Raw genomic sequence first — 14,995 nt, forward strand, 5'->3', positions numbered from 1 at the left:
CACCGCGCCTAAGCTCCGCCCCCCCAAACAATCACACCCCCCACCCAAAATGTGCACCCTCTCAAAAAAAAAAAAAAAAAAAAAAAAAAAAAAAAAAAAAAAAAAGCCACTGCTCATCAGCCATGAGATTCACACAGGCGCTTTACCATGCAGCCCTACGTAGTCAACGCCATCCCCGGGCTGCGGCTGGGTCGAACGCTGGTAGACTTAATTCACATGTGAAGGACTATTTGCTTAACAAATTCGTCAGATTTATTAAAGAGATCTAGAATATACAAGTTTGAGATATCTATGACTTATGGACACCGCCGTGGCATTTATAGACTATGTATCGAAGCTTCCAACCACACTGAGTAGCACGTGGGCCTATAATGCGTATCTTCTTTAATGCCAGTGAGCTTCTATTAAAGCAGCATTTGTACATTGTCCACCATCCTCTAGATATGTCCTGGCCATCTATGAGCCAGAGCAGACAGAATCAAGAGCAGTTTGCTTGCAATTCCAACCGCCGCGAGCCTCACACTGTGCCTGGATCCCATTTACAGTGAAAAATGTGCTATAATAGCATTGCTCGACATAGGCAGATCCAATGCACCGGTAAAGGCACTGCGGGCAGTCATCTGCATAGCCAGAAGCCTGTGACTCGCAGATCGCTTCGTAGTCAGGGGTCGCGGAAGGTGCTGCGGAGGTGGTGGTCGTGGTCAACGTTGTGTTGACACTCTGTTGTTGAAGGGTGGTCGTTAGCGAGATATCCCAAAGCATGATGGGCAGGCGCGGATGCTTACCTGGGCGACACTGAGGACTGGCAGAGCCAAATAAAGAAGGGATGTAAACCGCATCGTAACAATCGTTGACAGGACTGAGAGATCAACAATGACAACGAGGATGACGGTTAATGAGGGCGGTAATCGTTGGAACTCAGTCAGATCAACTTTGCGGATGCCTTCAGTTTATATAGGCTTGTTCTCCTGATGTATCCTCAATATGAATTAGGATCTGAGCGGCCGGGAGCCTATTTTGCCCCTGGGCATCGGCCTGTAATGAACCAATGTCGTCGAATCGCTATTTGCTTTGCTGGGGCCAAGCTTCGCAAAGGATTCCTAGCGTGCCGGCAGGATCCTCCGTGATGCAGTCTAATCTCCCGTGGCTCCTGCTCACGCTTGCCAGCAGGCTGCAGCGGGCAGAATTGCAATGGCATACAATATAAAGATTCCTCACCGCCAGTGCAAAGCGATGAGGATCATCCTGCCAGGCCCAGACACACATACAACATTGCATCGAGGATGTCAAAGTTGCAATTTATGTTTGTAAATCAGTCGTGCTGCTGTTGAAAGGCGGCCATGGTCTTCCAGTCGCTGAGGGGACGCACGATTGAAACAAACTAGAAGTAAATATCTAATTATATGTATATAAACCTCTATATTTTGACAAAATTTCAATCAATGGGGGTCTAGCTCAGTGGTAGAGCGTCCGCTTTGCATTGAAATGATTTCAAGTGCTCCTGCGGAAGGCCAGGTGTTCAATCCATCTGTCCTCCATTTTCATTTTTGAATTTATTTTGTTGTTCGCTTTGGTCGATGTGGTGACCTCAGTGGGGTTCCAGTCTCCATTTGGGATCCACTGGTGTTCAGCTAAGCTGGCCCGAGCTTTATGCAATTTCATCCGCTAGACCATGGGCAATCAAATAGGAAGCGGGCCGATACCCGAACAAGCGGCCAAGGTCTACCCTGCCCAGTGGGCTGACCAGCACAAGACTCACCTTGTGTGAGATTCCCAGTTCACCCGCATCTCTCGTGACGTTTTCCTTCGAGCTTCTCCCTGACATCGTGCGCCGGGATGACTATGAAGACATCAACTCTTCTCCAGTATCCAACTAAACATAGAAAATGATACGAGGAGGAAAAGGTCTAACGTGTAGGCTTGAATACGGGCTATTGCAAATCCTGGGCGGGCTCGAGAGCTGAGGGTCTAAATGGCTACTGTGTTCCACTACAAAGATGCGCACATCACGTCGACGTTGGTTTGCATATAAGTGATTATAGATCCAATTACATACACAGTAATCCTAACGAGAATCTCGATTTGCTACGCTGCTCTTCAAGTTAGGATGTTTATACGTGGTACTAATTGCAACCTTAACCGTTTGTCTTCAAGTGGAACTGAAGCAGCGGGATTACAGCTTTGACGACTTCCTCTGCGCTGCCTTCATCTCCTGTCGGAAGGCTAAGTCCGCGATAATCTCCTCGGAGCCACCTCCAACCACCATCATTCGAAGGTCCCTTGTGATCTGTTCTACCCGACCTCCCCCGCCGGGTCCATGCTTTTGGTACGCAACGCCGCCCATCACCTGTTGGGCCTGTCTCGCAGCTAGCTCCAACATCCTGCCCCCAGACACCTTTGCCAAAGCAATTCTTCCCGCAATATCGTCACTTTGCCATCCATGGATTTGAATGTGGTATGCGATCTGCTCCAACCATGCCCAGTGCGATTCGACTTCCCTAGCCAGCGTGATGATTTTGTGTCGGATGATTTGGTGATACACAAGGGGCTTCCCGAAGGTCTCGCGATTATACGCGTACTGCAGTGCGGTGCTGAGGCAGGTCCGGGTCTTGCGGTTGCATATGACGGCCATTATGAATCGTTCCTTGTTGAAGTTCGTCATTATGTATTTGAACCCTGCATTCTCCGAGCCTAGGAGATTCTCAACAGGGACGCGGACGTTGTGCATGCGCACCCAGCTGGACCCGCCAGCGTTCTGGCCACTATTGTGTATTTTCTCAATCTCAACCCCTTCTGAACGAAGAGGTACGACGAGCAATGAGATTCCACCGATTCCTGGTCCTCCGGTCCGGACGGCTGTCGTCATGTGTGTGGCCCACTGTGATCCTGTGATCCATTTTTTCGTGCCTGTGACGGTGAAGTGACTCCCATCTGTGCTTTTGACTGCTTTGGTGTGGATATTGCCAACATCGCTGCCACCACTCGCCTCTGTGATTCCCAAACAGAAGTTGGTTTTTCGCGTGAACAGCCCGGGCAGCCATCGCCGCTTCTGCTCTTCAGTGCCGTGATTAAGAATGGGCGGCACACCGATGGTGTTTGCTCCGGCCAGCGCAATGCCAACGCCCCCTTCAATCCGGGCTACTTCATCTGTGATAATCATGGTGTGAAAGACGTCGAGCTTGTCAGGTGTTATGCCAGCTACGAAACCGACTCCCGGGGGCCTGTATTGGGCGGGTATATCTGCAAAGGCCAGCCCGGACTTGATGTAACTCTCTTTTGCTGCATCCGGACAATCGCCATCTTCCTCCCACTTTAGATTATGCGGGCGGATGTTATCGTCGATATATTGCCTGACGTAGGCGTGAAGCTTTCTGTGGGATTCGTTATAGTAAGGTGACTCCAATGATCTGAACCAGGCGGGCTCGGCCCAGGGAAGCGGAATATCCAAATCCTGCTCTTCTTTTGACATAATGGCAATGATTGAAGGCACGTCTTTAATGGGTTCCTAGCTCTTGCGATTCTACTCTCTCAACTTACAGTAACGCGAGTTGTCTGACATGTGGAGAGGTCGTGCTTAAGCACGGGGAATCATGGTGAGCAGACAAGTTTATTTCAGGTTTCATCCCTTAGCAACGAGCTGACTGTACTTGGAGATGCCGAGGTCTAAATTCAGCTGCACAAGCTCTTGTGTCGACGTTGCCCCGCATCCTGGTGCACCCGACTGATCCCCAAGTGTTTGTCACTACTGCTCCTCCCCAATAACGATGAGATGCGCAGCGGTCAGAGGTCAAAGGCTTGCCAGTCCTCAGTGTCTTGTTTCTTTGTGCATTTCATCTAGGAATCTCTAGCCGTCATTCATGAACTTTTGAAGCCATTCCGTGCGGCCGATGAAGCTTCGAATCCTCTTGCCGTATATCCTGGGTTTCATCGTCAACGTCAGCAACCTTGCAACACTAATGAGCCCAACAATGGATGTATTTGGATCTTTTCACTAGTTTAACACTCACCAAAGAGGTATAGTCAGCGAGCAGACGAAGAGAAACAAGGCTCCCAGGATACAGAACACCACCAGCGGCCCCTGCTCAGCCAGCCAGTCGTTCACAAAGTACGTGAGTCCGAATGTCAAGAGGTTTCGTGAGTTGATTGCGACAAAAGCCTCTTCATTATGGCTCCGGTACGCATCGATGATGTATCCAAACACGCAGGTAGCTGCAAAGACCAGGCTCATATTGGCAAGGCCAAAGCAAAGGACTGGGCCGGCCCAGTGCGTCTGATAGTGGATCGTGGCCCCAAAGCCGAAGAAGCCCACCGTTCCCAAGATCACTGCAACCACAATAAGTGGAAGGCGGAACTCTGGCTCGTAGATGCCCTTGTTTTTCTTGGTGAGATAGATGCAAATCCAGTCATTGGCCGGTCCCGATATGACCTCGCCCAGGATGGTCAGGATAAATGGAGAAAGACTGATGAGGCCGGTTTGGCTGACTGTGAAGTTGTATGGAGGAGAGACGAAAATGACCCCGTTCACCACAGAGAAGACAACGACCCATGTGACTGCAGCATTTAAATTTAGTTATCAAAGCATGATGAAAGAAATCTTTACGGAATTGGGGAGGAATCAGCCACCATATGCTCATAGCCTGGCTTGGGGGCTGTGGCCAGATTAAAGGCTTTGGGAGAAATGCTGAAACAAAAAAAAAATTATAGATGACGAATATTCCTTCTTTAAAGTGTTGTATTTAGAAGATACTTACTGGTTGTTCCTATATTAGGTGTTAGCAATGGTCTCTTCGGCATGGATTGAAGTTGGACTTGCCATAGATCAAGAAAGCCCAAAGGACTGCGGGGTAGAACCACATAATTACTGGCCGCAGGAATACTTTCCACGTCGGAGCAACACTGTATCTTCCAGTGAAAACCCGCAGAGACTGAACATATGTATGCTTTCTCGGATCGTCCTGGTTCCCGGCGCGAGGGGTGGTCTCCTCATGCTCAAGACGAACCTCATGCTCGCGACTCATTTTTAAGTGGACTCCTTTCTCTTCGGTCTCAACGACTGTGATCACAGCCTCCCTGCGATAAGCCGTCTCTGGAACGAAGAAAATGACACCTATCATCAAGATTCCGAAGAAGATGGCGCACACCCCGAAAGTCCACCGATATCCATCCAGCTCAATGATATACCCAGCGATGAGGGCGCCGCCGCTGATTCCAGTGAGGAGGAAAAGGTTCCACGCTGCGATTCTCGTCGCACGCTCATGAACAAAATATAAATCACCTATGGTGCACTGTACCAAGATCTCATACGGAGCCATCCCAATGCCCGCCACTATTCGACTTGCCAAGAATGAACTGTAGTTGGTGACAGCCGCACCCCAAACAGATGTCGCGAACATGATGCATATGGCGATTATGTACACCGGCCGACGCCCGATGATTTTTGCAAGTGGGTTTGTGATGAAGAGACTTAACCCGATGGTGAGGATGAGCCAAGCCGTAGCTTGTGAGAGAATCTCAACTGTAATTCCGAGGTCGGACGAGACTTGTACAAAGCCGGGAGAAAGCATGGGGCCGTAGGCACCAACAACAGCTGCGGAGAGTCCGACTATGAGCAGGATCAACTCTTTTTTCCATTGCGGCCAGTTTAGTGGATCGTTTGGGCTGTTCGAGGGCTGAGGCACGAGGATGACGTCCTTGTATCTGCCTCTTCCGTGTTTTAGTAGCTCTCTAGGGATATTGGAATACTCAGGAGGCAGGTCGTCCTGGTCGCTCATAAATGCTGCATTTTATTTGGGTTAGTGTGACTGTCGACAAATGTGCTCACTTTTTCAATGCTTTGTACTCACCCGTTCCAGGCACGAGCTCCATTTTCTTGCATTCTAGTATCCCAAACGCCATCATGTGAAGTCTGGTGAATAAATCCGAGTGAGGGGCTAAAACGGAGAAAGTCTGACAAGGTGATGGTGAGCGCAGCTAATTATGTGAGTTTTAACTACGAGCTGAGTGGGTAGTCTGTCCCAGCTATCTCCAACTGAAATCGTGCTGAGTCACATTCTTCAAGCTTAGCAATGTCCGCTTCTTTTTCCTTGCAGGAAATGAAGAACACCTCCCGTCTCAAACAGACAGTCAGCTATCGACGCAGAACAGGGCCACCAGTGAGCACCGAGGCGGAGCCAAGGATCCCAGCTGTCTGGTAGCTCCACACTCAAATAGCTCGGAAGGAGCCCCGTCCCGTGGTTGACATTCCTTTATTTTGCGGGGTAAGACGTTTTCTCCTTCGGTAGATGATCCCAGCCGAATAGGCTTATGACAGATCCCTGGATCAACCAATCCTACCCCTCTGGATAAACTGGTTCTCGTGGTGAAACTTTGATCCACCTTGCGTTCAACGCGGGATTGGACATACTGTGAATCTTCAACGCGCCACCTGCTGGACCATCTTCACCCTTCAGACCACACGCAAATATTTTGCTGATATTTCCTCAAACAAAGTTAAACCTTCCGGGGTCGTCAAAAGCGAAATCTTGCAAAACAACAGTTATTATGGAATCCTACCCCCGAAAGACCGCCTCTGGCATCAAGGTGATCGTCGTCGGCGCCGGCTTTGCAGGACTCACTGCGGCCATCGAATGCGATCGTAAGGGACATTCTGTTACCGTATTTGAGAGAGTGTCCGAACTCAAGCCGCTCGGGGACATCATTAGCTTCGGGCAAAACGCGTCGCGAATATTTGCCAAGTGGCCTGGGGTGATGGAGGAGATGGAGCCAATCATACACAAGAGTGAGAAGATTACCTATCACAACTGGGAAGGCAAATTTGTTACCTCGCAGTCGTTTGAGGCTGAAAAGGTGTGGGGACGCAGGATAAACGGGCATCGTGGAGAGTTGCACAAAATCTTGTATCAGCATGCCCTGGACCGGGGTATTGAGGTGAGGCTTGGCCAGAGCGTCGAGGATTACTTCGAGAACGATGACGAGGCCGGCATCGAGGTGGATGGTACCAAGTATAGGGCCGATATCGTCTTGGCTGCGGAAGGTGTCAAGTCGAGAGGGAGGAAGATAGTGCTGGGATTTGATGACAAGCCTCAGCCCTCTGGGTATGCCGTTTATCGAGCATGGTTTTCCACGGACAAGCTCAAGCAGAACGACTTGACCAAGCACCTCGTGCAGGGAGATAGCCACAATGGCTGGATCGGACAGGACATTCATTTTCTCGCTGCGGCTATCAAGGATGGCGAAGAAATGAGCTGGGTTTGTACTCACAAGGACGAAGCAGGAATTGAAGAGAGCTGGCAATTCCCCGGAAAGGTCGACGACGTTCTGAAGGTACTGGATGGCTGGGCACCTGTGGTCCAAGAACTCGTGAAGGCAACGCCTTCTGACCGCCTGTTCGACTACAAACTCGTCTACCGAGACCCTCTGCCCACATTTGTTTCTCCTAAATGTCGGATCGCTCTAATCGGAGATGCTGCACACCCATTCTTACCGACGTCAATCCAGGGTGCAAGTCAGGCTATGGAAGATGGAGTGACATTGGCAGCATGCCTCGACATCGCCGGCAAACAAACCGTAACGGTGGCGATGAGGGTTTATGAGAGAATACGGTATGAGAGAGTTCACAAGATACAAGCTACTGGTGTCACAACACGGGACAAATGGCACAAGGCGGACTGGGACCTGATCTGGCAGGATCCAACTCTACTGCACTTGAAGCGCGAAGCATGGATACTGAACTTCGATGTTGAGAAAAGTGTCTACTCAGAGTACGAAAATGTACGGGGATCACTTGACGGCACGATTAAAGACAATGTCAGTCATGGTGCTGACAGGATAGCGCACACGGTCAACGTTTCTTAGAGCAGAAAGGGCACACAATGTTTTCGGGCTCGTCTTCCTTTGCGGCTGGTGGCTAATGAACAACAAATCTCATAAATCTATAAATATAGATACATTCTATATTTGCTGAGTTCTCGAAGTGACTTATAGACAACACAACTCCTATGAAAATGACATCTCGCCCACTTCTCAGATGCTCCAGCAGACACCGGTGGCAAGGTCACTCAGATAACTTCAGATTGAAAGAGTGGCAGCTGGAATACAAGCTTCGCGGTCGAATACCATTCCACAACTGGCCCTTCAGATCAGATTCTCGCGTATATGGGCCGCAAGCTCCGCGGCATATGGCTCACGCTGTATCAGGCACACGTCAGTAAGTTTGGCAAGAAGGTCGCATTTTAAGAGCATGTACTGACCATCATTGAAAAGTGGTGCGCATCTTCAACTCTCCTGATATTTATCTCGCAGTTTTTACTGGGAAACAGCTTGTCCCAACCGTTTGCTCCAAAATCAGTCCGCCGCTCGGTGAGGAACTTCATCCCTTCCGTGTCATCGGGGTGTGGCTCCATCTTCTTCACGCCAGGGCGGTCTGTGACGGTGTCGGGAGCCCAAATGATAGACACCTTCTTCGGGCACTTTTCACGTCTCAACGGTGTTGCATGGTACTCGTGCAGCACGTCAATGGACGCATTGAAGTGGGAGATGAGTTTGTCGTGCTCCGCATCCGTGAACGTGTGTGTGTGCTGTCGTGAGCTAGCTGGTTTGCCATGTTGGCCGCCTCCGAAGAGATGCAACGATCGGCAAAAGTCGTAAAAATGCTTCGGAAGCCGATCTAGCCCGTTAAGTGGCAAGGGTGAGTCAATGAGTGTCAGGCTCGCCACTTCTTCGCCTTGCATTCCGAGGGACTGTGCCATTCGATATGCCAGCACTCCACCTGCGGACCAACCTCCAAGATGATATGGCCCAGAGGGCTGTCGGCGACGAAGCTCTGTGAGGTAGACCTCGATCAAATGATCCAATGGGCAGGCTCTTAAGGACTCTGGATCTTTGAGAAAGGGCGAGTTGAATGCTACGACGCAGGTATCAGGAGAGATGCGTGGTATACCAGCGTACGAAGTCGCAGATCCCGAACCATCGGGAAAGAGGAACAGGGTCTTCGTACAGGTGCGTTGTGAGCCCTGGATAATGAGTGACGTGGATTTGGCGGTTGCAACGGCCTCTGGGAGAGAGCTTCGGTCTAAAATTCGAGATTCTGGGCTAAGGTCTTCGGGCTTGACTTCGATGAGCTCGTCATCTTCCTCCGGGTCGCTAGCAGGGCTGGATGGGGTGTTACTGCTGTCACTTGGAGACCTAGTATGATCGGTCGACTCTTGATCCGATGGTGTGGAGCCACCACCAAGGAGGTACAATTTCAGGTCGGCGACAGTGGGGCACTCCATCAGCAAGGACTCATGATCGATCTCAAGTTCGAGCTCATCACGGAACCTACTGACAATGACAAGTGACAAAAGTGAGTCAATGCCGCTGTCTGTGAAGTGAGTATCATCTGTCAGATCCGACTTAGCGACTCCGCTTTCCTCCGAGATGATGTGAAGGGCACGTTCAACCACATTAGACGATGGTGCGACGACAAGATCCCGCCCGACAGAAGGATTGCGAATATCTTCCGAAGGTCTGTTGAAGTCCGGATATGGCATGATCTCGTTCTCTTCCGCTTTGAAGAGCTTCTTCAGGTCACCAATCGATGGGAATTCCATAACCATTGACGTCGAGTCAATATCGACATCCAGCTCCTCACGAAACCTCGCCGTGATAGTCAAAGATAACAAAGAATCGACACCCAGGTCACTGAAGAGACTGGAGTCGGTCAGATCTGATACCGAAATGCCACTTTCTTCCGAGATTATTTGCAATGCAGAGGAGACCTTGCTGGGCCGCACTTGAGTCGCTGTACTGGTCGGCGCCAGCGCTGCTGGCCCCGCTGAGGAGGTGAGCTGAGGCTTTTGTGCCTTTTTGCCACTTTCAAGAGATAGAATGACCTGTAGAACCCTTCTCGGCACACCTTGAATCTGATGAGAATGTCAGAAAATATCCATGTGAAGTGCCTTGAGTATCTGAATCCACTTACTGCAAGCTGCTGAAACGATGCGACCACCGTGTCACCGTCGAAGACTGCAACATCTCCATGCCAGAGCCTGTCCTTACCCTCATGCATGCGAGTATAAGTAGTGTATGCCTTTCCAAATTGAATCTCTTCATATATTTGGAACGAACCCCATCCGTGATTCATGAAGACTTCGACATCGAGATCACAGCCGTCATTGCAATTCATGACGAATCCGCAACTTTGTGTCAGTGCGTCGATGATGGCCGGATGCGTATGGAACCTGTCGTCTTTGTTTCGCTTTACACTTCCAAAACTGACCCGACTAGAAGCTTCAAGAGTATGACTGTCAAGAACGAACTCATCAATTGCACGGTAGTCCGCGTGGAACTGGGCCAGAGGTCGGATCATCCGGTAGACCATGGCTCGGTTGAATCTCGCCGTTGTCTCAGCTGCGATACCTTTGCGAAGTGCCTGCATCTTCTCCATAATCCTTACGGAGTCCTTTTGCAGCTTCTGCTGGTAGGCCCTGTCCTGGAAGCGAATCACGCAGCGTGCATGCTCCTGGGGCTGTCCCTTGCTGTCGAAGGAGACAAACTTACATGCAGCTTCTTTAGCGCGCCAGTCCACCTCGGTCTGCGCCTGAAACGGCTGCGGACCCTTAGGTTTCGCTATCAACGCCTTTGAAATTGTCATATCTGAGACATCGACAACCAATTGCTCATTACACAGCTGTGGTTGGTACTTCTCGACGAGGTACTTTCCAAGGGTAAGGGCGATATCAGCGTATACTGACGGCGTGCACAAGGGGATATTGTCAACCATGTGTCCCTGGACAAGGGGATTGAGGTCCGGCCTGGCAATGTCTGCCTCCACCACGAGGCTTAAGTTGTTCTCAGTGGGACCCGGAGTCTCCCTCACAACCCTGTGGATGGTCGTGCTGTCCAGACGAGAGGTGGTAAAGTCCCCGATCAAGAGTGGGGGATCACCTTTCCTGAGTGACCAGTCGTTCACGTATTGGATCCAGTAGTCCTTCAGATCCCAGCTATAAGCAGGCAATGGAACCACTTTGTGTGCTGACGCGAAATCACGATGATACTCAGTCCAACGAATATCTGTGCCCACGCAGTATAGTCTCCTGAGTGTTTCAGTAAGCACTTGCCAAGGAGACTTTGACTGCTTGGAGGAGCTGGTCCGTTGAGACATGGGTAAAGTTGTGATTTGAGACCCTAGTGTTGCCTTCACCATGGCGGAGATGGCTGGGTGGGGTCCTACTTCTAGAACAACGGTCTCGCTGGTGATGACACGATCGTCGTGAGCGGTGTTGAGCGCCTTGAGCATGTTCACGGGCTCGCGGCAATGCTGAGCGAGATATTTCCCGCAGAAAACCAAGTCCACATCAGTTGGCGAAGCAACTACTCCAGTCGAAGGACAGATAACCGGCACACGCGGCCCAGAAAATGTTGCACCCTCAGCAAGGGTGGCGAAGTCCTCCAGAATGGGCTCAACCTGGGATGAGTGAAAGGCGTAAGGGACCTTAAGTATTGTTGTCCTGATCCTAGAGCGAGCCAAGACCTCCGCCACCTTGTCCATATCAGCTGTTTTTCCAGCGAGGACCGTCTCCGAGGGTGAGTTGACACAAGCAAACTCATATTTGGTCTCTGCCATACGGAGAGCGGCCTCAATCTCTCCCACCGAGCCCCTGACAACAAGCATTGAGTGTGTGCCCTGAGAGCATTTCTCCTGGATCATTTCCGCCCGCTTGCCCACGAGATAGATTGTGTCCGCATCAGAGAGCACCCCCGCGGCGTTCAGTGCGGCAAACTCGCCGAGGCTGTGGCCAACGACCGCAGTTGGGGAGATATTCCAGGAAGATAGGAGCTTTGTCAGAGCGATTTGCATACAAATGCTGGCAAGCTGGACAGCTACCGGCGAGGACTCGAGAATGTTCTCCGATTCATCCGCTTCGAACACGGGAATCACTGATGGAAATCCAAGACATTGACCAAGATGGTCAAGTCGATAGATCTCGGTGCGGAAGACGGAGAAATTGTGCAGATAGACCTTACCCATGCCCGCGAACTGAGCACCTTGACCTGTAAAGGCAAACACCATTTTGTGAACCTTTGGTCGATTGGCGCCGGCCTGGTCCCGAATTGCACTTTGTATCTGAAGGTGCAGATCGTCAAAGGAGGATGTTGCCAGCATGACACGGTGCGGATGATGAATGCGCCGGGCCGTGGTTGTGTATGATAGGTCGCTGATTGAGGCGGCGGGCCTTTGGTCAATAAAGCGAAGCATAGAGTTGAGGTTTCCCTGCAGAGAAGCGGCGTTCTTTGCGGAGATGGCGACAAGGTGAGTTGTCCTTGTATCCTTTTCCCCAATGGCATCCATCTCATCGCTATGAGGTGCATCCTCTATCAATAGGGCTGTGTTTCCTCCGGCAGCGCTGAAGTTGTTCACAAAGACCCTCCTTGGCTCAGAAATGCTTCTCTGCCAGGAAACTGGACCGTCTCGTGCAATTCTGACGTTGCGCTCAGTGAGGTCTGTTGGGAACTTGTGGTTGATCTTAGACTTGATTCCACAATGGGGGGGAATCATGTTTTCTCGCATCATCAGCATGATTTTGATAAGGCTCGACACACCGGACGCTGCTTCACCGTGGCCGATGTTGGCTTTGGCGCTCCCGAGGAAAAGAGGCTGCTTGTTGTTTCGAACACCTACCGCCGGGGCAAAGGTATCTAGAACGCTCTGCATCTCGGAGGCGTCTCCGGCTTGTGTTCCCGTCCCGTGCATCTCAATGTAGCTGATGCTTGTTGGATCGACAACATCTTGAGTGCTATGCAGAATCTTGTTGAACATTGCCCTCTGAGCACCAGAGTGTGGACGAGTAATAGAGTCGGCCTCGGCCGAGTGATTTGTATAAGCCCCAAGGATCAAACCAAGAATCGGGTCATTGTCCGCAACAGCGTCGTCAAGCCGTTTCAAAATGACGGTCCCGACACCTTCACCCCTGCAATAGCCATCTGCTGCATCATCGAAGGTTTTGCAGTTACCTGTTCTGGAGAGAAAATAACCTCTATCAAGACCAGCCGTGAAGTCTGGATTTGTCAGAACGTTTGTGCCGCCTGTGATAGCTGTATCGATGTCCCCTGCCCAAAGAGAGTTGCAGGCGGTATGAATGGCTGCAAGACTTGATGAACAAGCCGTATCGATCGCGTAGCTTGGCCCACTGAATTTAAAGAAGTAGTTGATACGGCCAGGTATGAACGCCCTATTACCGCCGGGGATAAAGCTTGAGAGGCCAAGATTAGTACTGATCTGCTCGCGAAAGAATTTGAGGTTTCCACATACTAGGTGTCAATCTTCTGCGCACTATTCGTCTCCATCCAATCATTACTCGTCACCCCATAGAACACACCAACGCGATCTCTACGCGTCGATGGTGTTGCGTCAGGAACAATCCCTGCCTGCTCAATGGCTTCATATGCCGTCATTAACGCGATGCGCTGTGCAGGATCGATCTGCGGTGCTTCGCGAGGGCTGACATTGAAGAAGCGCGCATCAAACGCAGCCGGATCGTCAAGCCAGCAGCCATAGGGTGTGGCGGAGGTGTTTTTGCCCCTTCCCGTGGGGTCAAAATGCGTTGACTTGTTCCAGTGGAGTGGAGGGACTTCTTTGTGCACGTCAAGGCCTTCACTAAGAAGGTCCCAGAATGCTTCGGTGCTGTTTGCACCAGGAAAGCGACCAGACATGCCGATAATCGCAATCTTGGAGCGCTTTCCAGGCGCGGAATAGCTCCTTGGAGGACTAGGTGAGAAGGAGGGCTCTTGTTTGAATGACGGCTTCGATCCCGGTGGAAGTGTAAGTAGTGAACGCCCTAAGGGGGTTTGCTTAAGACCGGTGTGGATAAGCTGGTCGGCGGCTGTACCGATAGGGGCGACCTCGAGTTGCAAGCCTTCGAAGTCTTCAAAAGCGGCCTGTATCCCGCTCAAGATCTGGGTCCAGTTGATCTCCTGGAGAAGAATCCCTTTTACGGCGGCCTGCAAAAGTGACTGGAAGTCTTCGGCCTGCAATATTTGGCCACTACTAGGCGAGAGCACTGGAATCTTTGCAAGGCTGGTCAGCTCTGGCCCGGATGCACCCTTCAGAACCTCGCGTATGTCCTCCTGGGAGAACAATAGATTCGCATGATAAGGGGCAAAGATGGGGATATCCTTGTATTTGATCTTGGTGAACTCCTCAGAAGCAGTTAGTTTGGCGAGTGAGGAAGGTGGGCCAGTGACCGTGATACCATGCAGTGCATGGGCGCTGATGAACGGACGGGCAGTCAATGGAAGTGCCTATACGGAGCATGTCAGCCACAGTTACACTTAAAAGTCTGGCCAAAACTCTTACACTTTGCTCGCCAAAGTTCTTTACAGCTTGAGAGGCAGCGGGGCCGGCAGCAACAAGAGACCAAGACCGTGAAAATCCGGAACTGGTGTCTGATTGACCGAGACTTGTGGCACGCTTGCCTCCACTCGCAGCGGCCACACCCGTCCGAAAGGCCACTATCATAGCAATCACGGCCGTAGGAATCAGGTCTTCCAGACTTTGGGCGCAACTAATTGCCGCGGCTGCAAGAGTACCAGTGCATAGCCCCAGAACGCGGCACTTCTGCGGGGATGGATATGCGTGTTTGACTTGACTGGAAAATCATTCGATGAGTATCTTCCTGAAATTCCGAAGATTTCGAAGGAATACTTACGAGATGAAGGCGGCAATATGATAAATGCAAGTTAAGGACATGTCGAGAGGGACGCAGTGTCGTGCCTCGTCTGGCGACGTGGTCCTCCATAAAATTATGTCTTCGATAGAGGTGAATCTGGGAAGGGATTCTCGTTCCTGGAAAGGTAGCCGGTAAATTTCCGCACGGAGAGCATTGTAGCATCTGTGGAAGAAGTCGGTCATAAGAACATTTCCGTGATGCGACTCTAACAGTAGCGACTTCAAGTGAGGCCCGACGTCATAGGTCTGGTCGCCAAAGAGATAAAGCTTGACCATATTGGGATCCAT

General features: G+C 50.9%; 5 protein-coding genes across 5 annotated transcripts; 1 reads left to right on the forward strand and 4 right to left on the reverse strand.

Annotated features, from left to right (window-relative positions):
• Positions 1 to 456: 456 nt before the first annotated feature.
• J7T55_010863 (uncharacterized protein) lies at positions 457 to 839 on the reverse strand (the record flags this gene model as incomplete). The annotated part of the gene is made up of 2 exons (XM_053135421.1): positions 457 to 720; positions 786 to 839. The coding sequence occupies 2 exons, from the start codon at positions 837 to 839 to the stop codon at positions 457 to 459; spliced, it is 318 nt and encodes a 105-aa protein (XP_052986823.1).
• Positions 840 to 2,173: 1,334 nt separating this feature from the next.
• Positions 2,174 to 3,469, reverse strand: J7T55_010864 (uncharacterized protein; the record flags this gene model as incomplete). The annotated part of the gene is made up of 1 exon (XM_053135422.1): positions 2,174 to 3,469. The coding sequence occupies one exon, from the start codon at positions 3,467 to 3,469 to the stop codon at positions 2,174 to 2,176; it is 1,296 nt and encodes a 431-aa protein (XP_052986824.1).
• A 375-nt stretch (positions 3,470 to 3,844) lies between these two features.
• On the reverse strand, positions 3,845 to 5,895 carry J7T55_010865 (uncharacterized protein; the record flags this gene model as incomplete). Its single annotated transcript, XM_053135425.1, has 6 exons — positions 3,845 to 3,917; positions 4,008 to 4,551; positions 4,601 to 4,641; positions 4,752 to 4,760; positions 4,810 to 5,776; positions 5,844 to 5,895. The coding sequence occupies 6 exons, from the start codon at positions 5,893 to 5,895 to the stop codon at positions 3,845 to 3,847; spliced, it is 1,686 nt and encodes a 561-aa protein (XP_052986825.1).
• Positions 5,896 to 6,540: 645 nt separating this feature from the next.
• On the forward strand, positions 6,541 to 7,854 carry J7T55_010866 (salicylate hydroxylase; the record flags this gene model as incomplete). The annotated part of the gene is made up of 1 exon (XM_053135426.1): positions 6,541 to 7,854. The coding sequence occupies one exon, from the start codon at positions 6,541 to 6,543 to the stop codon at positions 7,852 to 7,854; it is 1,314 nt and encodes a 437-aa protein (XP_052986826.1).
• Positions 7,855 to 8,133: 279 nt separating this feature from the next.
• J7T55_010867 (uncharacterized protein) lies at positions 8,134 to 14,995 on the reverse strand (the record flags this gene model as incomplete). Its single annotated transcript, XM_053135427.1, has 6 exons — positions 8,134 to 8,187; positions 8,250 to 9,902; positions 9,962 to 13,232; positions 13,292 to 14,280; positions 14,336 to 14,627; positions 14,688 to 14,995. 6 exons carry the CDS (start codon positions 14,993 to 14,995, stop codon positions 8,134 to 8,136), a joined length of 6,567 nt encoding a protein of 2,188 aa, XP_052986827.1.

This window comes from Diaporthe amygdali (assembly GCF_026229845.1).
Source record: "Diaporthe amygdali strain CAA958 chromosome Unknown NODE_55_length_279518_cov_64_759621, whole genome shotgun sequence".
Taxonomy (NCBI): Eukaryota; Fungi; Ascomycota; class Sordariomycetes; order Diaporthales; family Diaporthaceae; genus Diaporthe; species Diaporthe amygdali.